The sequence below is a fragment of the Camelina sativa genome, chromosome 4 (assembly GCF_030686135.1).
Source record: "Camelina sativa cultivar CO46 ecotype springtype chromosome 4, ASM3068613v1".
NCBI lineage: Eukaryota > Viridiplantae > Streptophyta > Magnoliopsida > Brassicales > Brassicaceae > Camelina > Camelina sativa.
The window spans coordinates 30,315,706-30,339,435 of NC_141883.1; the positions used below are offsets into that span (position 1 = coordinate 30,315,706).

The 23,730-nt window shown below is 36.9% G+C and overlaps 6 protein-coding genes and 1 pseudogene across 33 annotated transcripts; 2 read left to right on the forward strand and 5 right to left on the reverse strand.

Annotated features, from left to right (window-relative positions):
* Positions 1–117: 117 nt before the first annotated feature.
* Positions 118–3,322, reverse strand: LOC104782746 (basic leucine zipper 34-like). Of its 3 annotated transcripts, none has more exons than XM_087511827.1 (5): positions 3,037–3,294; positions 1,454–2,690; positions 1,165–1,255; positions 934–1,060; positions 118–573 (listed from the first exon to the last, which is right to left on the reverse strand). In XM_087511827.1, exons 2-5 carry the CDS (start codon positions 2,047–2,049, stop codon positions 404–406), a joined length of 984 nt encoding a protein of 327 aa, XP_087367953.1. In that variant the 5' UTR covers positions 2,050–2,690; positions 3,037–3,294; the 3' UTR covers positions 118–403. The 3 variants fall into 3 exon arrangements, with proteins under 3 accessions (XP_087367953.1, XP_087367954.1, XP_019100580.2); XM_087511828.1 differs by having other exon boundaries at positions 1,454–2,686; positions 3,037–3,168; XM_019245035.2 differs by having other exon boundaries at positions 1,454–3,322.
* Positions 3,323–4,401: 1,079 nt separating this feature from the next.
* Positions 4,402–6,055, reverse strand: LOC104782744 (glucosidase 2 subunit beta-like). Its single transcript, XM_010507760.3, has 5 exons — positions 5,579–6,055; positions 5,377–5,490; positions 5,034–5,129; positions 4,762–4,956; positions 4,402–4,673 (listed from the first exon to the last, which is right to left on the reverse strand). Exons 1-5 carry the CDS (start codon positions 5,667–5,669, stop codon positions 4,546–4,548), a joined length of 624 nt encoding a protein of 207 aa, XP_010506062.1. The 5' UTR covers positions 5,670–6,055; the 3' UTR covers positions 4,402–4,545.
* A 525-nt stretch (positions 6,056–6,580) lies between these two features.
* LOC104782747 (uncharacterized) lies at positions 6,581–7,198 on the reverse strand. Its single transcript, XM_087509112.1, has 2 exons — positions 7,082–7,198; positions 6,581–6,971 (listed from the first exon to the last, which is right to left on the reverse strand). Exons 1-2 carry the CDS (start codon positions 7,151–7,153, stop codon positions 6,744–6,746), a joined length of 300 nt encoding a protein of 99 aa, XP_087365238.1. The 5' UTR covers positions 7,154–7,198; the 3' UTR covers positions 6,581–6,743.
* Positions 7,199–7,331: 133 nt separating this feature from the next.
* Positions 7,332–8,967, forward strand: LOC104782751 (T-complex protein 1 subunit alpha). 5 transcript variants are annotated; one of them, XM_087511834.1, is made up of 4 exons: positions 7,332–8,069; positions 8,250–8,429; positions 8,515–8,613; positions 8,703–8,967. In XM_087511834.1, the coding sequence occupies exons 1-4, from the start codon at positions 8,007–8,009 to the stop codon at positions 8,736–8,738; spliced, it is 378 nt and encodes a 125-aa protein (XP_087367960.1). In that variant the 5' UTR covers positions 7,332–8,006; the 3' UTR covers positions 8,739–8,967. The 5 variants fall into 5 exon arrangements, with proteins under 5 accessions (XP_087367960.1, XP_087367959.1, XP_087367961.1 ...); XM_087511833.1 differs by having other exon boundaries at positions 7,846–8,069; positions 8,698–8,967; XM_087511832.1 differs by having other exon boundaries at positions 7,875–8,069; positions 8,160–8,429.
* On the reverse strand, positions 8,762–13,810 carry LOC104782750 (transcription factor VOZ2-like). 21 transcript variants are annotated; one of them, XR_015597659.1, is made up of 14 exons: positions 13,699–13,810; positions 13,132–13,213; positions 12,824–12,946; positions 12,634–12,730; positions 12,428–12,538; positions 11,996–12,071; positions 11,828–11,854; positions 11,456–11,633; positions 11,273–11,366; positions 10,756–10,836; positions 10,568–10,631; positions 9,695–9,784; positions 9,244–9,583; positions 8,762–9,044 (listed from the first exon to the last, which is right to left on the reverse strand). XR_015597659.1 is itself a non-coding variant. In XM_087511844.1 (14 exons), the coding sequence occupies exons 11-14, from the start codon at positions 10,592–10,594 to the stop codon at positions 8,988–8,990; spliced, it is 396 nt and encodes a 131-aa protein (XP_087367970.1). In that variant the 5' UTR covers positions 10,595–10,631; positions 10,756–10,839; positions 11,304–11,366; positions 11,456–11,633; positions 11,828–11,854; positions 11,996–12,071; positions 12,428–12,538; positions 12,634–12,730; positions 12,824–12,946; positions 13,132–13,213; positions 13,699–13,810; the 3' UTR covers positions 8,762–8,987. The 21 variants fall into 21 exon arrangements, 12 of the variants coding, with proteins under 12 accessions (XP_087367970.1, XP_087367969.1, XP_087367967.1 ...); XM_087511844.1 differs by having other exon boundaries at positions 9,362–9,583; positions 10,756–10,839; positions 11,304–11,366; XM_087511843.1 differs by having other exon boundaries at positions 9,362–9,583.
* Positions 13,719–18,037, forward strand: LOC104782749 (uncharacterized). The gene is made up of 7 exons (XM_087511830.1): positions 13,719–14,155; positions 14,550–16,196; positions 16,292–16,402; positions 16,503–16,598; positions 16,688–17,365; positions 17,448–17,710; positions 17,786–18,037. The coding sequence occupies exons 1-6, from the start codon at positions 14,090–14,092 to the stop codon at positions 17,706–17,708; spliced, it is 2,859 nt and encodes a 952-aa protein (XP_087367956.1). The 5' UTR covers positions 13,719–14,089; the 3' UTR covers positions 17,709–17,710; positions 17,786–18,037.
* An 89-nt stretch (positions 18,038–18,126) lies between these two features.
* Positions 18,127–23,350, reverse strand: LOC104782748 (transcription factor VOZ2-like; annotated as a pseudogene). Its single transcript, XR_015597655.1, has 10 exons — positions 23,029–23,350; positions 22,554–22,642; positions 22,100–22,183; positions 21,851–22,002; positions 21,136–21,306; positions 20,262–20,354; positions 19,951–20,172; positions 19,595–19,807; positions 18,856–19,381; positions 18,127–18,722 (listed from the first exon to the last, which is right to left on the reverse strand). The product of XR_015597655.1 is annotated as a transcription factor VOZ2-like (transcript).
* Positions 23,351–23,730: the final 380 nt, after the last annotated feature.

Genomic DNA, 23,730 nt, shown 5'->3' on the forward strand with positions numbered 1-23,730 from the left:
AACATATATTCCTAAATATTTAACACATCCGTTGAGACAGAAAAGGGTGTAACAACCAGCTGCTGATTACTCTCTACCACTTTTACAATTTAGAATATAGTTTAATCATAAGTAGAGTTGATGCGAGAATAAACAATAACAAATCAACTAATTCTTTGTACAAAACAACAATTGATGACTTCCCTTCCATCAACCCCCCCCCCCCCCCCCAAACGACATAAAAAATAAAAAAATAAGATACATCAAATTGCATTCATCACAACTTAAAAAATAAAAAATATGTGATTAGAATAAAAAATGTCAAACTTCTGAAATTCTTAACCGAAAGAGATTTTGTAGTCAAGAATTTTTGCTAAGAAGAGAGAGAGAGATGTTGATGATGGTGATGAGGATGATCAATTTATCAGACATTGAGGAGCTGCTCTTTTTCAATAGACGTCATGATGTCGACAGCCGAAGTAGCTCTGGCTCCGGTCACCGGTGAATGATTTGCATTATCCATCGTCTTGAGGCTTTGTTGATTATACACTTGTCGAAGTCTCTCTATTTCTCTCTTCAATGCTTCTTGATGTGCTGCAAAACAATATCATTTTTAATGTTATATTTGCAAATCCTTCTACGTATCGCTAGCTAGGGAGAGTAAAATTATTGGGCGTGCTCATATTGTCAGTGATAATTGAATGCTTGGACAAGAAATAATGAAAAAAAAAAAAAAAAAAAAACTTATAAACACACACATATATATATTCCATAATTTCCCCGACAAATTTACATGAGAATTTAATCCAAAAGTTATGTATATGCAGAGAAATAAGAATTATTTTTCGTATTGATATTTAGTATATAGATTCTTCGAATATTTAAAATGTGGTTTTATAATTTTAGAAAATTAATAGGTAAAGAGTGAATAAGAGAGAGAGAAAGAAAACTTACCGTCTTTGAAAATCTTGTCTTGAGATAAAGCAGCGATTCGTTGCTTGAGAGCACTGTTGTCGACGTTAAGAAGCAAACGCTGATGATCCAAGAACGCAACTCTTGGCGATAACACTGACACTTCCGCCTTTAATTTCAACATTTTGCATAAAAATGATTTAATTAGGTCATAATGATCATCATAATTATTCGAATTGATTAAAACGATATGAATGTGTTTATGTAATGTACCTGCAACGAAGTGACGCTGCGCTCAAGCTCTGATATGTATTGCAGTTTCCTAACCCTTGATCTCTGTGCTGATTGCCGATTTGCTAATATTCTGTAGAACCATTCAGAAATATTTATCTTTAATTTCCGTTAACAATTAAAAACAAATTATATGGTTAAAATTTTGACGCTAATTTTCAGTAATAAAAAAAAAAAAACATTGGTGCATCATAATCAAATCTCAGTTAATTAATATTTGTACGTGCATGCATGATCGTGAATATATATATATATATATATATATTTTTACCTTTTAACCCTTTTGGGATCAAGAATCCGGTTGCCGGAGCTATTGCCTGAATTGTTAGTCGAAGCCGTACCATCATCTGGCTCCGTCTTGCATTGGCTCTGGACTTCATCGTTATTAATGTTATTGTTGTTGTTGTTGTAGTTATTGGTCATGTCATGATTGGAAGGTGGTTCGTTTTTGTCGTCGTTGATGCTATTGGACGGCGTGGACGTGTTTGAGGAAGATCCGGTGGGTCCTAAAATGTTGTTGTTGTTGTTGTTGATATGGGAAGGAGTTTTATGAAGGTTGTCGTCGTCGGTGAACATCAACATGAACTGTTCGTCGTCGAACCTGTCGAAGTGGTGGTTTTCGATGCTGGCATGGTCTGATACGGTTGGAGCTTCAAGAAAAGTGATGGAGTCGCTGATTGAACGACGGTGGTTGCCGCGGCGAGACGCTGAGAAGTCTAGGAATTCGTCTACCCATGAAGGGTTTTGTACGGCGGTTGTAGTGGCTGAAGCGGTTGCGATTGGGGTAGAGAAAGGAGAAAGCTTTTGGGATGAGAAATCAGGCCAATGTGGTGTCATGTTGGGGATTTTGGGAGGTAGTTGTGCCATTTGAAAGAGAGAATTATATCTATCTCTAATGGCAAGATCAGAGGAGAGATCGCAAAGTTTACCAAAGAAAGCAAATCTGAATTTACAAGATTTAGGAAGGGGAAACAAAAAAACCTTGGTTAATTAATTACAAGACAAGATAAACACTAACGTAAACCCAAATTCAGAAAACTAAAAACCTAGATGAAAGACAAAGGAAATTAAAGAAACGAAATTGAGACAAATGGGGAAGTGGAATGAGAGATCAATTAATGTCTCCTAAACCACACAAGAAAGAAAAAGGAAGGAGCGGAAGAAAGGAGAAAACGGAACAAGAGTAACCAAAATGGCTATGTTTAACAAACGGTAGTTATATAAATAGAAGTATATAAAAAATTAAAAGAGAGAATTAATAAAGGAGAGAGTGCATGCGATGAGAGATTCATATCTTATGTAAAAAATGTGATGAAAGAACGAACATAATGAATTCGATGTGATCAAAGTGTTTATTATCTCCCTCTCTGAGTCTGAAGTAGGGTCGTCACATGGAGGGAGAGATTGAGATCGGACAGCTATGAAACAGCTGTCTTTAGAAAGATAGGCTAAGGTCTCTCAACGGTATTACTGGAAAGTCTCCTCCACTGGTTTTGTTTTCTTTCTTCCTTGATTTAAAAAGAAAAAAAAAATCCATGTAAGAGATTTGTAGAAGGAATCAAGCAAGCACGTGTATTTGTGACCCCCCTTCTTTTAAAACTTTGCTTATAGTAGTAGTAGTAGTCTCTTTCTCATTGCTTACAAAATACAAATATAATTATCTGAAGATTAATACATAATCAAATGTTAAGTTATGTTTTCGATGAATAATGCAACAAACTTGGCGGATGGATATGTTTCATATGAATAATTACATGAGTTTATTATACTAGCATACCAATGTTCTCTATAGAAAATGAGTCGGATAATGGATTATATACTAATAACAACGATCGATCTCTTTCTTTCCTTTACCGTGTTAATGGATTATCTTTGTTACTGTGTAATAACTGATAACATGCCAAAAAATCAATGCTACACTGAAGAGAAGAGGATCAGAAACTAAAAAACTAAGAGCAGTGGACGAGCATGGAGAAAGAAAGAGATGAGAGTGAGTGAAATGTTAAATTAAGAAGAAAAAAGAAAAGAAAAAGAAAGAAGAAGGACGAGAATAATGTTGATGTGAGTGTGTGTGAATCCATGTGATTCGTTTTGTGTTCTCTTTTTCTCTATATTTTGCTTTGTGTCCCAGACCACACCCACATGTAGGACACTTGCCACTTTTTTTCTTTGACAAACTTTTTTTCTTTCTTTTCTTCACTCGTATAGTTTCGTATTTCTACTTTTTTTCCGTATTTAATGGAGTATACCGGAATAAATAATGGAACATATTAATGAGCTGTTCTTCTAAATGTGTTGGACATGGTCTCATTTACATATATGTTCATGTTATAATGATAAAATATAAAACAAAACAAACTTAAGGGGAAAATTATGAAATACGAAAATTGTATAGTTTAATAGTATTATATCTAAACATCCAGGGTTAAATTCATAGTATGCAAAAGAAATAGAGAGAAGCTCTAACTACTTGAAATATGCAAGAAAACAGAGTATCTTTAACTACTTGAAAGCTTGAGAAGATTGAAAAAAAGAACACAAAAGTTAATTCACTGCATAAATGTTACAGAAATAACTTGGTGGTTGGTTTCTATAATAGTGCAGAGATATAAGAACAAGAACAACAATGGATAAAAGAGACCCAATTTCAGATTATATTTGTATCTCACGTATCAACCAAGTTGTTGGAGTTCAAAAAAAGTGAAAGATTTGTTACCAATAGAGAAGATTATAGCGTTACCTGGACTGTACTGCATTCCACCTGCATCTTTGGTTGTCACTGGTATCCTAAAATTACTCTGTCCTTAATCCCTGAATCGGGTAATTTTACTAGACCATGGAGACAATGTTAGGCCTTTTATCTTATACACAGCATACTCTATGTTCCTTTTAACTACATTACACATTCTCTAGGTTCATCCACAGAATACCTCGTCTGATTGGTAATTCATGGGTTTTCTTTGGCTAGCTCTCTGAGTGGAGTTACTAAATTATGGGAAAAGCCTCAAGTTTACAAACATGATTGCTGTCTTGAAAGATCATTAATTTTACGCCAAAGAGGGAATATTACAGATACACCTATGACATAATCTACCTCCTGAATCTAGTCTATGAAATACAATCAATTAACATAATCTCCATTTCTAGAAAATACATGCATATCATGAGATCATCTAGATGTGATTAACTCATCAGTACCTACTTTGGTTTATGAGGATGTAAAGACGAACAAGAGAATTATGATCCAAAGTTAATACAGTTTCAACTAACTATATATAATGACACTTGACAAAATGTGATTTTAGCATAAAGGTTCCTTGTAAAAGCTTCAAGAAACTATAAACAAAGAGGTCCATAGAGAAGTTAGTTAGCTGATCTAATAAGAGGTAGATTCTTGCGTCTCCTCTTAGACCGAGCACGACGCCTTAGCATCCACAAGATCAGCAAGAAACCAATCAAAACCAGCTGAAGTGCGAAGACTAGCTTCATACCTGGACACAACAACAACAACAACAAGGTTTGCTAGACAATCGAAGTAAACAAATGTAGCATTAGAAGAAGAAAAAAAACAAGACAAACCTTGGAGATTCTTGAACATGTCCTGAAGATTCACAAAGGTATTAGAATCCTTTAAAGAAGTAGTAGAACCGAGTTTCCTGTCGACAGATTTAAGTTTGGTTCTAGGTTTGTAGATGTAGTTAACATTACCACCCATTACACATGTGTTGGGACAACCAATGCTACTTTCGTACTCATCACTTCCATCACAGCAATCTGAAGACATAACAATAACATAATCATACACCAAGAGAGAGCTTAAACGAGAATCATTCAGCAAACGTATTACTAACCACAGATTCCATCGTTTACACGAGAAGAGTAAACGAACTTTGGTGAACTTCCTATGTTCCTACAGTAGAACTTGCCATTTGGACATGCTGAAGTCCCTGAAATAAAAGGGTAACAAACATTGATGCAATCAATCAGTTAATCAGATTTACATAGCTGTAGAAATTGAGAAACTTTCTAATTATGCATCTAAAAAAAAACACATTTTTCACAATTGAAGTTGTGAAACAGAATCTGATCCGATCAATGGATTCATACTTGTTCTCCTAAGATCTTTAACTGAGCAAGAATTTAAAGTCTCATCTTGGCTCTATGGATTGGAGGAAGAGAAGGGGGAGGGAGTACCAGGCTCATCGGTGCCGTCGAGACAATCGCAGAAGTTGTCGTTGAGACGGTCTCTGTGGAATGATTTGGAGCCATCTTTGCATCTGATAATATCTGATTCGAAATACTTTTCATCTGCCTCACAACAAAGAACAAAGTAACTAAAGAATCAGAGATTAATCGATAGAAAGATAAAAGAGTGAGAGTGATCGAAGAAGTAAACCTAAGGGGTGAACGCCAACGAGGGGAGAGGTCGAAGCGACGGAGACGACGAAGGCGAGTAACGAACACAACACGACGCACTGCAGCAGCATCGTGTTGTGTTCAGTTGACTCGCATTTGGACAAAACCGACGCCGTCTTAAGTAATTCGAGTCCCTCTCTAATCGGACCAAACACAGTTGCCTAAAAAGCACAAAAGCAACAGGATTTGTACGGTTAAGACTTAAGATCGAAGTTGGATACTATTAATTAAATTTGGGCTTTTGAGAATATGTTAGACTTTGGGGGTTTAAGATTATTTGAACCACAAGTGAAAGAACTAATCCGAAAGACTTCAACTAGTTTATGAAGAATGAATCTACTGTAAGAAGCAACGAACTTCTACAACACAAAAGAGTTGGGATTTTGTAGTTTTAAGTGTGCTTGTTGACTTTGACCAAAAAAAAAAAAAAAAAAAGTGTGCTTGTTGACTTGTTTATTCTTTCGATACCCTCTTTTCTAGACTAAGTCCCTTTTTGTAAAATGCGGGTTGAGCTTTTTATGTTGTATATGCCTCCAATTCTTTTGTCATGGCTGATGTAACCGTTGTCTTTCCATCACTTTGGCTAGAGCTTATAAACTTTTTTGTCAAGTCCAAATGTCTAGTAGATATACCAGAAAAATTGTAGTTAACAGTTCTTATAGCTTACACTGTTATGAGGGTATACCAATAAAGTGTACATATCTCGGATGCTCTGTGGTGCCTCTTATCAATGTGGTCAAACTCTAGTCTATCCAACTCAGTAGCTCTTGTGGTGCCTCTTATCAATGTGGTCAAACTCTAGTCTATCCAACTCAGTAGCTCTTATAGTAAGCATCTGATTCCATAGCACCTAAAGCACTAATATCATTTGACTTGGACAAAATATAGACAAGCAAGACTAAAAAAAAAAATCTCCTTGGATTCATTTGTTCAAGTCTTCATGTTTTGGACCTCAAGAATATGAAAAACGAATCCATACTCGGAAGCAAAAGAAGATACTAGATTTTGGATTTGAAGAGCCAAGATGATTGACAATATGACATACATAATATTGTATACTTCTTACAAAACCCAAACCAAAGAATTTGAAACAATATACTTAATCTACACACCCCCTCATCATCCATTCATCCCAGCCTCTCTGTTCAAGTAGTTGTTCTTGTCTTACTTCGTTTCTGTGATGCTCTCAGATAAGCTTCTGCTTTTGTACCTTTTAAGAGTTCCCTGAAAACTTTTGTAACAGTGGTCTGCTCTACACCGTGATGCTCCTTCATGTAATTGATCATCTCAGGAAGAGTGTAGAAATTCTCACAACACAACAAGTAGCTATCTCTCATTTTCTCCTCTTCCATGCTCAAAACGCGACTACTTTGCTGCTCATAAGTATATATATATACGAGAAAATGTATGTGAATCAATCAGTGAGAATTACATAGAATGTAAAATCTAATGTATAGAATCGAGTTTTGTTTGAATTAATTACTTGTGCCTTCGTAGTAGTAGTGGTAACACAGTCTCCTCCATCTGTTTTCTCTGCTTCAGAATTTGTCGCCATTACTCTCTCTCTCTCTATTGAATTGATTTGCTTTGCATTTAGGGTTTTAACATAGGAAGGAAGCGGATACCTCCCTTTTTATAGCCCAATTCAGTGAACGGCCCAGTAAAGCCCAATTATACAATAGTCAACGAGCATTATTAATGGTTTTTAACTTTTTATATTGGTTTCAAGTTTCATTGAACACGCTTGTAGATGATCGAGACAACATTTTAAACAAGACACGACACGATGGAGGAGAAATAAAAATTAGAATTCTTAAAACCAACCGACTTGTTTTATTCAGCTTAAAGAATCATCAGAGAATTCAAAAACCAAACAGGAAAGTAAATAAAAAAATTTAGTGTAAAAACAGAGTACATAGTACAAGCTGGCGGAGGCTACGAATGATAAGCGAGGTAGTTCTCCCAATGTCTTTGAGTAGAGTGAAATTTAAAACCATTCCATCACCATTTGACAATCATCATAAACCGTGTTTTTACGAATCTTGATATCACGCAAATCCACCACAATCTCTGGCTTTTCCGAAGCTATAAGACAAGTAATCGCATCTACAGCTAAAGGAGCAACCTAGAAAGCCTATAGAGCGTACGTAACAGCGCTTGTTCCCTAATTATCAGTTTTACGGACTTTTGAGATTTTATGAGCTATATGGCTAAATGCATTTGCATTTAGCCCAAAAGGCCCATTTATTCACTATGACTAGTATTTGGGAAAATTATTTTTAGCGGTGGTAATTTTCCATCGGAAATTATTTGTTCGATCTACAGCTGCTAGGGTTTTATTTGTTTCTCTCTCTTCTTTTGGAGATTTCTGCTGCAGTAACTCGGATTTGATAACTCTATATGCCGTGATGGCTGGCCAATATGTTTCAAATGATGTTAAGACCTCACTTGGTCCCGTCGGACTCGATCGGGTATGCCCTATTCCAATGCTTTGCGACTCTTTTGGACTTTATTAGTTTCTGATTTGCATCTCAATTCACGTTATATATATACTCTGCTAGGATTTGGTACTTTTATGGCTAAGTGTTTCGACTGTTATTCTAAACCTGCAAGGTATTTATTTTTTTTGTCCAATCGTGTTTCACTTTCAGATGCTTACCAATGATATTCTTGGTGATATAGACGCTGCTACTGTTCTTAGGATGTTGAGGAGGTGGGGGGTCAAAGAACCAGCTACCAATGTATTTGATATAACAAGAAATCCCGTGACAGCTTGCCAGGCTGCTTCAAAAAATATTAAGACCTCACTTGGTCCCGTCGGACTCGATCGGGTATGCCCTATTCGAATGCTTTATGTTTTCGAGTTTTATTCTTAACCTGCAAGATATTTATTTTTTGTCTAATCGTGTTTTTCAGATGCTTATGGATGATATTGGTGAAATGACCATTACAACGGACGCTGCTACTATTCTTAGGATGTTTAGGAGGTGGGGGGTCAAACACCCAGCTACCAAGGTATACTTGATATATTCGTGATGGTTATAATACAAATATACATGCAAAGATTTGTGTTGATATTCTGGGTTTGGGTATCTGCAGAATAGACCAGAGGAAGGATGCGAGGAAAAGTGTCTATCTAAATTGAAAACTCAAGAGTCGTAGATTTACTCAAAAGTATTCTTTTTGTCACATCTTCATTTTTTTTGGAGTTTTGGATACAGAGTTCAGTCTAATTTAGAAAACATGAATGAAGTTTTCATATCTAAGGCCTGAGATGCTTTTTTCTATACTCATTTGAGTGTGCATTTTTTAACATCTAAAGAATGTAGTATGTATGACCTGATAATAATGGATTTGTACAAACCCTCAGGCTTTGGTGCAGCATGCTCCTATAACGAACTAGTTGCTTCTGCAAACTCCTCAACGAATTGGCTAATACCTTCACCCTGCCCATGTTAAAAACCAAAAGAGCTAAATCTTCACAAACAAATCAAGATTAAACAAAAAAAAAAACTGCTAATATTTCATCAAACGAGGCTAGTCTCCCGTCACATGCAGAAAGCTTACAGATTCAGCATTTTTTCAGAGAATAAAAAACCCATAAACCAGCTGAGAAGTACAAGGTTTTGGTAATGGAGTACGAACCAGAAGAGAAGAAGATTCTGGAGAAGGAGCAGAAACTGTAGCTAGCTAATTTGTCATCAAACGAGGCTAATCTCTAGTCATATAACCAGCTGAGAAGTACAAGTAATGGAGTACGAACCAGAAGAGAAGATTCTGGAGAAGGAGCAGTGAGTTCAGCTTGCCACTCACGAAGATTCTGCGAGATTTGGGCTTCCAAAAGAGTAAGGTCACCATGGCGCCCTTCTTTCCTAGCAGCCTGAAGATGACAGAACTTCTCCTGAAGTTCTCTTAGCTTCTCCTCCAAATTCTGATGCGCTGAAGACACACATGTCATCTTCGGATGGTTTGACATCTCCCTCTCCTGATCAAACCAATTCAAAAATCAACTTAAAAACGTGACCACATAACACCTAAATCCCGATTCTCATGAAGAAGGAAACAAATCTTATGAAGAAGGAAACAAACACATTACCTCAGAAACCAAAGCAAACGCAATCGAGTATTTTAGGAAATCAAGATTCAGTTTAGAGAAACTGGCGCTTGGTCTCTCCTTCCTCCGTTTCTGGCAATTTAGTCAACAAACCAAAACTGATAAGTTAATGGAAAGTGTTAAACAAAATTCAAAACAACAACAAAGCAAACAGATTACACATCAGTCCAACCTAAATCAACTAAGACCTAAAACTTTATGGTCTCAACTAAGAAGAAAAAGGATGATCCAGACTCCTAAGAACTATACACCATAGCTTTAAAATTTGACCATCAATAGTTGTGTGCACCATATTTAAGAGTTGTAATCGCATCAGAGAGCATACACTTCAAAATCCTAAGCAGAAACTATCATTTCAATGCACCAAATTTCAATTTCCTAAACATACTAACGAGAAATAGAACCCAGGAGGTCAAAATACTCAAAAGCCTTGGATGATCTAAGCCCATAACAGAACGAAATAACAACACGAACGAATAGAGTAAAGCCCTAGATTATAACTTACTTCCGAAAAAATGAATGCTTTTTTCCTAAACTCGTTTGAGTGTGCATTTTTTAACATCTAAAGAGTGTAGTATGTATGACCTGATAATAATGGATTTGTACAGATAAGAGAGATAACGGTTTTCATTGAAGCCAAGAACCATTTTACCATTGCCTATGAACGACGAGCCAGTTTACTCACTTAGAATATCGGATTAAGAGGACCCAAAAGCTAAGGTTTGAGTACATTTCACCCTCAGAATTGCAAGCATTATCATGCTGAGGGTGAACACCTAGAACAATTTGTAACAGTTTTCTGTTCTCCTACAGTTAGAATAAGACAACAAGACAAAGAAGGGATATATCACTTACCTTCAGTTCTGGAAAGAGGATTATCATGCTGAGGGTGAACACCTATTTTTTTCCGTATCTCATCCTACAGAAAGAGATTGATATAGTCAAATACAAAAACGCAAGAAACAGGGATAACACAGCATAACAAAAAAAAGACAGAAAGTATAATAGTAATGCTAGAAGAAGAAAGCCTACTTTACAGTTACCATGTAGAAGGGGATCTCCAGACGTTGGACGAAGAAGGCCGACAAGCATTGATATTCTTGTGCTTTTGCCAGCTCCATTATCTCCTTCAAGCAATGGAAGCAAGATTGAATGAGAATATCAAGTTTAGCAATATCTTTTTCCAACTTTATTTTTAATTGGTTCTGAAAACTGAAATTGCATGCATGGTATGTTCATGAAGTTATTGTAGAGACCAAGATTCATCAGAGACAGAATAGAGATGATAAAGCCAGGAACAGAATAAAATATGTGCATAAATGCGTTACATAAATGAATTTGACCAAATTAGCTTCACTGAACAATACTAAATAATTTGTTTTCGGACAAGCAGATTCAGATGGAAATTCCCAGCAATACGACGCAAATAAACAGCCAAAACAGCAATATATTCAATCTACAAATTTTCTGAAAAATTACTATTTCGATAAGGTATTCTAGCAAGCAACTATAAATGAGGTTAGAGAAGATGAGAATATTTAATAAACAGTAAAAACATACCCAGAAGTAAAAAAGTATATGGTTCTCATACAATGTAAGTCGTAATGAATGAACCGCACAACAATTTGTATGCAGATTTCTAACTTGTATGCACCTACAGGGCAAACATTGAAGGTGAATTCAATGTCCAGCTTTGAAATACATTAATTGGATTTTTCTTTCTCAGATAGGATATGAACATACCTCCCATCCAGCTCTTATTGCCTCATTTCCAGACACCCTTAGTGACCTCTGTATTCTCCGGGAACAAATTAGTTTCGAGACCTGGAACCCGATAGTGGATGTTACTTTTCTTCCTCCCAAAGCACTTGCTGAGGATGAAGTTCCATGGGTACCGCACACCATTTTCCCTGGGGAGGACCTGAGAAAATGAACTCTTGGGTTACGCCCAAAGGTGTAGGGTATAAGAAACGAGGAGATAACCAATGTTAAGAACGAAAAAATAGTTCACAAAACTGACAGAGAATCACCAGACAAATGAACAAAAAATGTATGAAGGCGACAAGTAACAGAGATGAAATTGCCTTATCAGCTCGAACAAAGAACAAAGCATACCTCACTTCGCTGCAGTTAAGAGGAAAGCTGTATCCAGGCAGACATATTTAAAAGAAAGAGTAGAAATTCACATTTACTATCCTTATAAAGATTGACCTCTGCTGAAAGAAACACATTCATCTTTCTAGAACTATTCATCTTGCTTTCAGTAAAAATAAAACATTGTACCTGCACAGGTTTTCCTTTTAACGAGTTTGACATTGTATTACTATTCGCCAGTCAAAATTGATGTATCTTGGTCCTCCTGGATAAGGAAGAACTCAGACTTTTAGATGGTTGAACTTAATTAAGCTCTGAACTCCATTATCATTATGTTCATAGAGCTAACATAAGATAACAATTACACTGTTAACAGCAGTACCGATACTATTGAGAGCTAAAAATGCAGGCGCTCGCAAATATGAATCAGGTAACAATATAATTTTGAAACATTTACTGATGTCAGTACTTAAATGAAAGATACAAAGCTCTACAACCACAACCAACTTCGAGCTTAGCCTTAAAAAATGTGTACAAGGAAATACCAGGAAGGAACTAATGAGGTAGCCAATATGTAAAAGTATAAATACTGCATTTGCAGTTATAAACAGAGAAACTAACTGAATGCTTTAATTTCCAAACAAACAACAGAAGAAATATTGTCTTCTCCTGAATAGAGCGTTCCAATAATCTTCTATGGGCAACGGAGTCTTGGATTTAAACGTACCAAACCTAAATACATTGGCATAATGAAATATCAAAATAGATATATCCATAGTCATATGTGTTAAATAAAGGGATAACAAAGTAAAATAGAGAAAAAAGACCACCAAATTTCCACCAACAGTAAGCAGCAGAGGTGGAATATCCTCCCTAACTTTTCGCAATGCCCTCGAGCCCAACACCTTGTTGCTTCAGTAAAGGCTAGAGAAGTGGCGCAGTGCCAATAGTAAGTCAGGGATAAAAAGACTGATAAGGGTTTCATTGAATGATTTGAGTTTTACAGTAGTGTTTTACCAGCGAATTTTCCTCGTCCGTCCTTCTTTGTTACCAGGAGTAGCCGAGCCTGATGGCCAAGTAGGACTTGCAAGAATGGGACTGATAATCCTGGATAACACCGGTAACGCATGCATGCATGACCTGCAAGGAAGAGACAACTCAGAAGAGAAAGATGGCATGGAAATCAGTTGCAAGGCCATCCATTAGCTGGATACCTGATGCAATCCATAAAAATAAAGAATATGAAGGCTAGTATCCATGATAGTTTCTATGTAGTAGTAGTAGCAAAGTGCCTTGGAAAAGGTAAGTAGGTTTGGAAAATAAACCTGACGTGACCCCAAAATGCCAACAACTTTGCCGTAGTAATTCCGAAGAAGACTGTCTCCAACACAAAATGAAGAAGGATACCTAACAACAGAAGAGGGAATAGGTAGAAAAATGAATTCAGAGACATTATTAATGAGAGCATATGACTTACTAACAACCACTGGTTGACCGATTTCAAGGCAACTCAAGACAGCTGATCAGAAATTCATGTACCTCCTCAGAAAATACAACTATGGAGGTCAATGGGTGAAACACAGGACAGTAAAAGTAACTAGAGGTTTCCGAAATAGCAATAGTCGTATGTCTAACATAAGCCCTCAATAGTGTTTAAATTAACACTCAAGCGAGAACATGTGAAATTCATCACTCATGTGTTTCATCAAAACAAAATATGGAATAAGTTGAAGTTACGCTCTCAATAGCACAGCACGTCGTCACGGCAATCAGAACTCGGATATATATATATATATATATCTTCCTTGTTACAAACAATAAAATAATCAAGCCTAATCTTCGATATGGGACCACGAATCAAGTAGAATCGAGCAGAAACTGTATTAACTTACCAGAAATAAGAAGGAAGCGCGACCACCGTCACTGCTCCGCCGGATCCCAAATTTAGGGAATGGGGAAAAATTAGAAATAAAAAGAAAAGAAATAAAAAACTTAAAATGACCGACCGACGTTGTTTAGTTCTCTCTTTCGTTTGGCCCAGAAGCCCATCAAAGCCTATTTCGCTGATAGTGAAATTCAGAAACAAAATCGTCAAAAATTCGAAAAACAAATTAGCAGCGCCAAAGTTTGTTAGCTCTCTCTCTCTCTCTCTCTCTCTCATCTTCTCCAATCTTCGATTCTCATCATCTTTGATCTTCGATCGTGAATCGAGTTCTGGAGTTGGATCTGGTAGAGACAATTCGATTCGATCTTCGATCTTCTAAAGCTTTCGACACCTAAACCATGGCTTCAAGTAGAAACAGTACAGTAGCGAACAAAGGTCCTCCGTCCTCTTCGTCAGGGATAAAGGTAAGAAGAAGATTGATAGATTTCATTTTTTCTTAATCGATTCATAGATAATATAGTTTGCTGATGATAATCTGAGTTTCGATCGAATGATTTCATGAAACATTCTTCAATCGCTTTGTTTGGATATGCGCATACTAATTTCCCCCAATCTATATCTTCGATGTTGTGATAATCTGAGTTTCATGCTGATGATAATCTGAGTTTGATCGAATGATTTCATGAAACATTCTTCAATCGCTTTGTTTGGAGATGCGCATACTAACTTCCCCCAATCTATATCTTCGATGTTGTGATAATCTGAGTTTCGATCGAATAAGATCTTAAACCTTCGTCACTCTAATCTTGCATCATCAATTATATGACATCTTCAATCGCTTTTTTTTTTTTTTTCCAGATGGAAGATGCTACTTCAGTTAGCCAGTTCATTGAACTTTTGGCCGCTTTCACAGAAGACAATAGAAAACAAGGTACGGCTACGGACAGCGAGATAATGGCGTCTTTTCTCATGTTGAGGTGTTTCAAAAATCACTATAAGAAACTGGAATCTGTTGAAGAATTGAAACCGTATGGGATGGATTCAAAACTTGCTGAAACAATGTATGAAGGGTTGTTTTCCGTGATGAAACCCACGGTGCGAAACGAATATAAAGCATTACGCAAAATTGCTGCTAAGGAAAGATCACAACAACAGCGTAAGTTGGAAGATGCTACTAGTGTTAGGGAATTTCTCGATCTGCTAGCAGCTCAGAGCCAGCAGAATAAGGACAATGTTTCATGCCAACAAGTTTTCCTGGAATGTGTCCAGAGGTACTCCACTTTCGAAGAAACACTTGACGAATTGAGCAAGCTTATGGATCACACTCAAGCCTGTATACTCATTTACAGTGACATGATGAAAATGAGAACCAACGTCAAAAAAGAATACAGGAGATTACGTTCAGATGCTGCTCAAGTGTCTCCAGCTACCTCACATTCTACATCCTCAACGGTTGCTTCTGCTTCTGGGGAAACAAGTGCACGACGATGTAAGTTGGAAGATGCGCGTACGGCGAGAGACTTTATTGGTATCTTAGCAGGTCAAATCCAACAGAGAAAGGAATCCGCTGCACACCTGGATCTTCTCCTTAAATGCTTACAGGATTACTCTAGTTCACAGGAAACCCTTAAAGAATTGAGCCAGTATATGGATCATCGTCAAGCTACTAAACTATATGACGGTACTATGATGAAGATGAAAAAAGAGGTGGGAGCAGAGTATCAGAGTTTATGTCAACTTAAATGTGATCGTGAAAGAAGTGTACAGCGGAAGCGTAAGTTGGAAGATGCTTCTACTCTGGCAGAGTTCCTTGAGACATTAGCACTCGACAACCAACTGAAAAGGGAAACAACTGCATACGAGGAATTCTTGCTGAAATGCTTCCAGCATTACTCAAATTTGGAGAAAATTGCTGATGAACTGAAACAGGAGAATCTGGATGCAACTGAAGCTAATAGCCTTTATCATCAAATTCAGAGTAAAATGAACATAAAGGTGAGAGAAGAGTATCAGAAATTAGTTCTTGCATCTGCACACAACGAAGACCTCCAGGAGAATTCACAGAATGAGATAGTGCCTCCATTGCTTCCTGATAGTAATTTGGAAGATGCTGAAAGTGCTCTGCAGTTCCTTCAAATACTAAAATTTCAAGTCCAACAGAACAAGGAACAAACAGCAATCCAGGAAGTCTTGCTGAAACACTTCCAGGGTTACTCAACTTTGGAGGAAATTACTCAAGAATTGCAAACGTGTTACAATATGGATGAAATTGAAGCTACCACACTCTATCAAAGGATTGTGGAGAAAATGAAAAGCGAGGTGAAAGAAGATTACCAGAAGTTATGTTCAGCTCGGGCTCTACATCTTGAACAGGAGAACCATCAAGTGCCTCCAATGTTTACTGCTGTTGCTTCTGCATCCTCAAATGACCAGACTGGGAGCTTAAGTCAACCCAGGGATTCAATTCATCAGATATTAGAAACGATAAGTGAAACAATGAAACAGGTATAACTAACGAGTATCATATTACTTAGCAATGAAGAATCTCCTAATTTTTTATATATCATAACGTTGTTCTTTTCAAAAATTTTTCTGAACAGCTGGTGGTGGATTCTAAGAACAAGGATGACAAAGCTCAAAAGACTATTCAGCAGATGATGAAGAATTTCACCAATTCAGAGCACAAACTTCTGACAGAAACAATGAACAAGGTAACATACAATCTTGAAACTAACAAGTATCATATTACCTAAAAGAAGAATCTCCAGATTTTATATACCTAACATGACATTGTTCCTCCTCTCTGAGCAGATGGTTGATTCTAACAAAAAGCTAGATGAAAAGGTACAAACCACTATGCATCAGATGATGGAGAATTCCAACAAACTGACAGAAAAAGTGAACAAGGTGAGAATTAAGTGGTCTTGAAACTTCTATCATATATTACTCTAAAGAAGAATCTCCTAAATTTATATATATACTTTATAACATTGCAGCTGGATGAGAAAATGCAAAAAACAGTGCAACAGATGAGAGAGCTTTACAATAGTTCTCAGAAGAATATGCAGACTTCTCTGACAGAATTTCTTAACACAGAGTTTGATCCGAAGTTTAGGAAAACTATAAATGAGAGGTTTGCTGCTATTGGTCCTGCGATAGGGAAAAAAGCCTTTAGTGATGTGGGGAAAGCAGTAAGTCAGCAGCTGGATGAGCAAAAGCAAAAAACAGTGCAACAGATGAGAGAGCTTTACAATAGTTCTCAGAAGAATCTGCAGACTTCTCTGACAGAATTTCTTAACACAGAGTTTGATCCGAAGTTTAGGAAAGCTATAAATGAGAGGTTTGCTGCTCTTGGTCCTGCGATGGGGAAAAAAGCCTTTAGTGATGTGGGGAAAGCAGTAAGTCAGCTTGAAGAATCTTTTTCCTCAAAGATTAAGGAAAGCAACAAAAGCATCTCTGAACAGTTGTCCCAGCTTGAATCTGCCTTGTCAGCTGCTCAAAGCTTAACCCATGAATTAGCTGATAGCCAAAAGGATCGTCCGTCAAAGATTTTAACTTCTGTTCAGAATTTACAAGATCTATCACAGTGGATTTCAGAGGGAAAGTACGAAGAATCTTTCAGTTGGGCTCTAGATTGCAATGATGCCTCTACAGTATCATGGCTCTGCTCTCAGGTAAAATACTGAAATATATTATTAGCAGCATTACATTATAAATACCATGATTTGTTGACACTAACCATGATCATGGTGGCAGGTTAATATGGATAACCTACCACTAAGTCAAAGGGTTTGTTGTAGGTTGTTACGGGAGCTTACCACTAATTTGAAGAAAAACACTTCCGACAAACTTAAATGGATAGGACATATCATTTCTTCTATCAAAGCAGGTGTCACAACTACTCAGGAAGTTAGTCAGTGTTTTAATTTAGTGAACCAGCGTCTTCATCAGTATATTAGAGAAATTAACTTTGACAAATTTGACGCTGTGGGTCTTCTACCATCTCTGGCTCTGTGAAGGTGTATTTCTATATGTTTGTGTGATACTCTGAATATAATAAATCATTTCAGAACTAATGTGGAGAGTGTTCGCAGGAGGAAGAAGAGCAAGAAGAAGCGTAATCAGAAATAAAGTGGAGAGTGTTCGCAGGAGGAGGAAGCAGAAGGTGATTAGAAGAAGAAACGTGACTTTGGTCACTTTAGACTCTTTGAATACTTGAAAATTTGACTCTTCTTTCCATTTCCTATTTGACTCTTTCCCTTAGACTCTTCTTTCCATTTCCTACTTCAATTTAACGCACATGCTGTCAGATTCATTGAGACTAAGAGCACAAGCTTTAAGCGAAACCCTCAGGCTCAGGCTTTGGTGCAGCATGTTCCTATAACGAACTAGCTGCATCATTCTCCTAGCCTAATTTCAACAGAGCAAAAACTCGTTTTCTCATCAAATTATAGATCAAGGATAAGTACACAACTTCGTTTACAAAATTCTTCCTTGCGGAGGAGAAAAAATAAAATGCAAAAATTTACAAACCCATCTCAGATTCTATAAAGAAAAAGGGCAAAGACCAGACTTGTCCATATTAACACAATACATCAAATCAAAAATGATGATCCTATCTCCTCATCATACAGTCAGAAAGAGAGAAAAAAAAACACAGATGACGATGGCTTTTTTGTAGGATGCCGGAGACAACTTGGAGCTATTGTTGCAGGAGTCTTGAGTTAGATTGAGGAGAGGGCTTGTCTGAAGCCACTTTAAACTGTCCCATCTTTTCGTCAGATTCACTGATTTGGTATTCAAAGAGATGCCACTCGAAGGAACCTGGAGGTTGTGGATCCATATAGTAAGATCTCTTCTGGCCTTCTTGTTCCTTCATCAGTTGCTTTCTTGATTCATGCCAACCTCGTCCGCTGTAATCTGGAAGTGATCTTTGCTTTCGATTTCCGCTATCATATGCTCTTCTAGGTTTGTCAAAGAAGAGCCACTCCCTAATCGTTTCGCCTTCAACCAGTTCAAGATGAAACAACTCTGCAATTGCAAAAAATTAAGGGTCAGACAAAAATAAGAAACTCACATATGGCTTATGTTTTCAAAGAGGTAGAACTAAAAGAAAGAGAAGCTAAATTCGGCTCCAGTGGAACAAATGTTCCAAAGCCCTCACCTGCTGCATTCCATGGGCATTTTGTGTTAACAGCTCCTTCACACACTGGGATGCCAACATTCTTACCCTGAGTCTTTGCACGAAGGGCATCAATCAATAGATTATCTTTCAAACTGATGCCCCCCGGCCTTAAGACAGGTGTTGCGCCAGGCGAATCTTCATTCAGAGCTAGAGTCGCATGGTAGTTACTGCAGTAATCCAGGTACCACTCAGAGCCATGAGCAGGCCTTGTGCAATCCCATAGTGCACACTTGGGTCCGAGAAAAGCAGATGGAGGCACACGGACACTTGATGGAGTGGTAAATTCAGCAAAGTTTTCGATCTCTTCAGAAGAGTCAAGCTTAATGGAAGGGCTGTTATCGAGTTCCTGACGCACTTCTGAGCATATATAATCATACTGAGAAGTTATATCCAGGTTGCTGAGTTTTTGATCATGGAAATCAGGAGCAGTGTTTATGCTTGAATCAAACCCTTCAAAGGCATAATGGAGTTGCTGGCCATGTGTTTCTGTGTTGTTACCAGCATCCTGAGATAGGAAAGGTGAATTTGTACATTAGCAAAAACATTCAAAATTAAAAACAAGAATGAAAAAATATCAAAATTTATATGGAATCAATGGTGTTGCAAATGTCCAGGAAAATCTAACTAACAATCCAGAACCTAGAGACAATAATGCTAAATAGGCTAAGGCAAAAGCATACAGAAGACAACTTGAATGCAGAAACTGTAGCTAGCTAACCTCAACACCACAGGAGAAATTCCCGTTGAAAGGACTTTGACTAAAATGATCAGATGTCCATTCTGGAGGGCACAAGGTTTGAGCGAAACCCTCAGGCTCAGGCTTTGGTGCAGCATGTTCCTTTAACGTACTAGTTGCATCATCCTCCTCGTCTAACTTCAACAGAGGAGCAAACTCAGCAAACACCTCAAGGTATTGGCTAATACCTTCACCCTGCAGATGTTAAAAACCAAAAGAGCTAAATTTCCACCCACAAATCAAGATTAAACAAAAAACTGGAAATTTGTCATCAAACGAGGCTAATCTCTAGTCATATACAGAAACCAGCTGAGAAGTACAAGTAATGGAGTACGAACCAGAAGAGAAGATTCTGGAGAAGGAGCAGTGAGTTCAGCTTGCCACTCACGAAGATTCTGAGAGATTTGGGCTTCCAAAAGAGCAAGGTCACCATGGCGCCCTTCTTTCCTAGCAGCCTGAAGAAGACAGAACTTCTCCTAAAGTTCTCTTAGCTTCTCCTCCAAATTCTGATGCGCGGAAGACACACATGTCATCTTCGGATGGTTTGACATCTCCCTCTCCTGATCAAACCAATTCAGAAATCAACTTAAAACCTGACCACAGAATAACCAAATCCAGATTCTCATGAAGAAGGAAACAAACAAATTACCTCAAAACCAAAGCAAACGCAATTGAGTATTCCAGGAAATCAAGATTCAGATTTGAGAAATTGGCGCTTGGTTTTTCCTTCCTCCGTTTCTGGCTATTTAAACAGCAAACCAAAACTAATAGTTAATGGAAAAGTGATAAAAAAGAGTTCAAAACAACAACAAAGCAAACAGATTACACATCAGTCCAACCTAAATCAACTAGCAAACATACTAACGCTTCAACAACACCAGCTCCCCTTGAGCCTTCCCTAACCAACCAGAGATCCAAAACAACTCCATTTCCTTCTGCCGGGTTCGATCTCTTGGACAGTACTACTACTCGCTACGGAGGTTTGATGGTGGACAGAGAGAAATCCCCACAGCTAGCAAACAAACCTCTGAAAAAATATATTCATAAGCTAACGCTATCTAAAACCTTAGCATCCTATTCATATGATCTATTGATCCAACACACGAAGCAACACAAAGCCGTAAACTAAAGCTAATCGAAGAATCAAAGCATCCTAGACTAGTATTTCAAATCAATAATCAAACTTAATGCTAAGTCTAGTTCACACTCTTCAAACCCTATGATATCAAGTAAACTAAGAAGAAGAAGGATTATTCCAGACTTCTAAGAAAGGATACACCATAGCTTCAAAATTGACCATCAGAAACTATCAGAGAGCATACACTTTAAATCCTAAGCAGAAACTATCAATTCGATATTCCAAACTTCAATTTCATAAACATACTAACGAGAAATAGAACCCCGGAGGTCAAAATACTCAAAAGCCCTTTGATGATCTAACGGATTAGATCAAAATCACAATCCCCTAACAGAGCCAAATAACAACACGAACGAATAGAGGAAATCCCTAGATTATAACTTACTTCCGAAAGGATTCGATTGTTCTGTAGAATCTTATCGTTATGAAGAAACAGGAGTTATCGCGATGAAGAAGAAGAAGAAGGCAAAGTTACACAGCGAAGAAGAGCAATGGATGGATTCATCAGAGGAGGACGATTGCGACCCTCTTTGGTTTGTCTCCTTTTCCCGAAACGCTGCGTTTGATAAATTAAAGTGAGGATTTTTTTTTGGAAAGTTTTGAACAAAAGTTAATAGGGTTTATTATGATTTTTCCAAAACTAAATTCAAAAATTTTAGAATGTCCAAATTCAATAAATATGCATTAACTATATGATTTCTTTTTTAAAAAAATATAGATTTTAAATTATTGAAAAAAGCTATAATAAAGTCTTCCAAATTCTTGTGGATAAGACATAAAAACAAAGCTATAGATGTCATTCAACACATAAAATCGGAAAAAAAAAATTGTTATTGAAATAATCCAAAAATCGAAAAGACCAACTACTAAAATCGATTTAATTAAGGGCATATTCAAAGCTAAAAACTTTCCTAAGATACAAGCTAAAAATTCACCTCCAATGATAAAGTTGTTAATTAAAAGTTCTTAAACTTTTTTCAAAAACTTGCTTTAAACAAAGGAAGAAGAAGAAGCTTGAACTTCAAGCAAAAATCAAATCGTTGTAACAAAGGAAGAAGAAGAAGAATCGTCGAAGCAGAGGGGAGAGGACATAGAGTGACCTGAAGTTGGGGCTGACTACAAGATTGAATACTCAGTTGATGTCGGCTTGTTGGTGCTGTTGCTCTCGGCTCTTCAAATCCGTAGTGATCCTTGAAGTTGTAGATGAAGATGTCTGAACCTCTCTCCAGAGAAACAAACCAGAAATGATCAGCTGCAGAAAAAAGTAAACAAACCCAGCAGCTACATAAGACATGCAAAAAATCCAGTAGCAGTCATATCAAGCTTTTAAGAGAAGAAGAAGAAAATACCTTTAAAAATTCAGCAAGAAAGGGAATAGTAGCGTAATCATACTTATAACCTCCATCGCTTTGAGAAAGAGTTGTTAAAATCCCCTGTAGCATAAGTTTACACAGTGAGAAATGAAACAAAAACTTATATCTCTCACTAATATCAAGAATGATGATCATGACTTGTATAGACTAATAACGGCATTCGTTGGCAACACAAACTCTCATTAAACTTCTTCAGCTAGCTACACAGATTGAACAAAATCACAAGCATAAAGGGAGACCGAATTGAATTTTTAGAAACACAGTAGATTACACCATCGTTAACAGGAATTGGTCAAATGATGCAAGTGTTGGGTTTATTATATACATCAAAATCAAAGCATACTCACCGTTTGGTTAAACTCGTAAAACATCTGTTTGTGGTAGCATAACTACAAAACCATAGAGGAGAGAAAGAAAAATAAAAACTTACGTTTGTAATCTCAAAAAGCTCCAAATCAATATCTTTAGGGCGGATAAGAAGACCAAGCTCACGATGAAAGACAATGGTGTGTAGAATGCCTGCAGCAACAAATCACACCTTCTCAGATTTAAAGTTTCACAAAGTAAATCACACTACAGAACTGAATAAAAAATGACAAATCAGACAATAAGAGTTGCTCGCATCTTCAAACTTTTACTCAAGCTTAGAAAGAAACCACAGATTTATGCATAGTGTTCTCCAAAACTCCCTAATTCGATCCAATTTCTACAGGTTTTAAAATCACTGAGAAATACCTAATCTCGGATCCAAATCAATCAACCAAATCGACGCAAAACCTTACGAGATCGAACAACCACCAAACAAATCCAGATTATAGAAACATGGACTCGATGACTACAAGGATTATTAGACTGATTTTTTAAGCAAAAAACAAAAAAAAACAAAAAGAGGACGAAAGATTTACCAGTTCTTTGACCCTTGACCTGACAAACTTCGCCGAACCAAACTCGAATACAAGAGAGAAGCTTCCGATTTCTCTAAGATTTCTTCTTCTGATTGATTCTCCGATCTGTGTTCTTCGTTTCAATGTCGGAGATAACGAGAGAGAAATTAAACAATGACACGTGCCCTAATTGATATTTTTGATTTATTTTTTTACAGTTTTTAAGTTAACATACTTGCTAACCTTACTAGAACTGAGACATACAACGATTATATGCTTTGAGGAAACAATGATAATAAATCATGGACTAGCTAGCTAAAATATTGTCTTAGAGATTGTGTTCTCATATAAAGTATTCAACCCATAAGTCTTTTATTAGGGGTTTTGTTAACAGATTTTGGCTTGGTGATTATATCTCTGTTTTTTCATTTCTTTCAAGCTGTTTTACTGATACACAGTAAACTAGTTGGCATGAATTAGTTCAGTGTCAAATGTACTTAATTGTAGATATAAGGTGCAATAACTTCTAAGGACATCAATACGTCGTTTCAAAGTCACAAGCCTTGTTTCTTTCCTTTACAGTTTCTACTCGATGTCAAAGTCAACTCTTTTAGTCCACCATCACTGCAATAATCTATGATAATGTGATCATATATATACGTCTCTCAATATCAGAAAATTCAACATAGGTGTACATATCTACTATACATGTAATATATGTGT

Excerpts from the sequence above, each read along its gene's own strand:
- LOC104782746 (XM_019245035.2), bottom strand. The coding sequence starts at position 2,049 with ATGGCACAACTACCTCCCAAAATCCCCAACATGACACCACATTGGCCT. Across the intron at positions 1,256-1,453 it reads GATCCCAAAAGGGTTAAAAG|AATATTAGCAAATCGGCAAT; the intron begins GTAAAAATATAT and ends ATGGTTCTACAG. Across the intron at positions 574-933 it reads AGACAAGATTTTCAAAGACG|CACATCAAGAAGCATTGAAG; the intron begins GTAAGTTTTCTT and ends ATTGTTTTGCAG.
- LOC104782744 (XM_010507760.3), bottom strand. The coding sequence starts at position 5,669 with ATGCTGCTGCAGTGCGTCGTGTTGTGTTCGTTACTCGCCTTCGTCGTC. Across the intron at positions 5,491-5,578 it reads CGTTGGCGTTCACCCCTTAG|ATGAAAAGTATTTCGAATCA; the intron begins GTTTACTTCTTC and ends GTTGTGAGGCAG. Across the intron at positions 4,674-4,761 it reads CATGTTCAAGAATCTCCAAG|GTATGAAGCTAGTCTTCGCA; the intron begins GTTTGTCTTGTT and ends TGTTGTGTCCAG.
- LOC104782750 (XM_087511842.1), bottom strand. The coding sequence starts at position 10,594 with ATGATAATCCTCTTTCCAGAACTGAAG. Across the intron at positions 9,785-10,567 it reads TCCTCTTTCCAGAACTGAAG|AAACGGAGGAAGGAGAGACC; the intron begins GTAAGTGATATA and ends CTAAATTGCCAG. Across the intron at positions 9,584-9,694 it reads CGTTTGCTTTGGTTTCTGAG|GAGAGGGAGATGTCAAACCA; the intron begins GTAATGTGTTTG and ends TGGTTTGATCAG.
- LOC104782747 (XM_087509112.1), bottom strand. The coding sequence starts at position 7,153 with ATGGCGACAAATTCTGAAGCAGAGAAAACAGATGGAGGAGACTGTGTT. Across the intron at positions 6,972-7,081 it reads CTACTACTACGAAGGCACAA|CAAAGTAGTCGCGTTTTGAG; the intron begins GTAATTAATTCA and ends ACTTATGAGCAG.
- LOC104782749 (XM_087511830.1), top strand. The coding sequence starts at position 14,090 with ATGGCTTCAAGTAGAAACAGTACAGTAGCGAACAAAGGTCCTCCGTCC. Across the intron at positions 16,197-16,291 it reads TAAGTGAAACAATGAAACAG|CTGGTGGTGGATTCTAAGAA; the intron begins GTATAACTAACG and ends TTTTCTGAACAG. Across the intron at positions 17,366-17,447 it reads TATCATGGCTCTGCTCTCAG|GTTAATATGGATAACCTACC; the intron begins GTAAAATACTGA and ends TCATGGTGGCAG.
- LOC104782751 (XM_087511831.1), top strand. The coding sequence starts at position 8,007 with ATGGCTGGCCAATATGTTTCAAATGATGTTAAGACCTCACTTGGTCCC. Across the intron at positions 8,430-8,514 it reads GTCCCGTCGGACTCGATCGG|ATGCTTATGGATGATATTGG; the intron begins GTATGCCCTATT and ends CGTGTTTTTCAG. Across the intron at positions 8,614-8,697 it reads TCAAACACCCAGCTACCAAG|AATAGACCAGAGGAAGGATG; the intron begins GTATACTTGATA and ends GGGTATCTGCAG.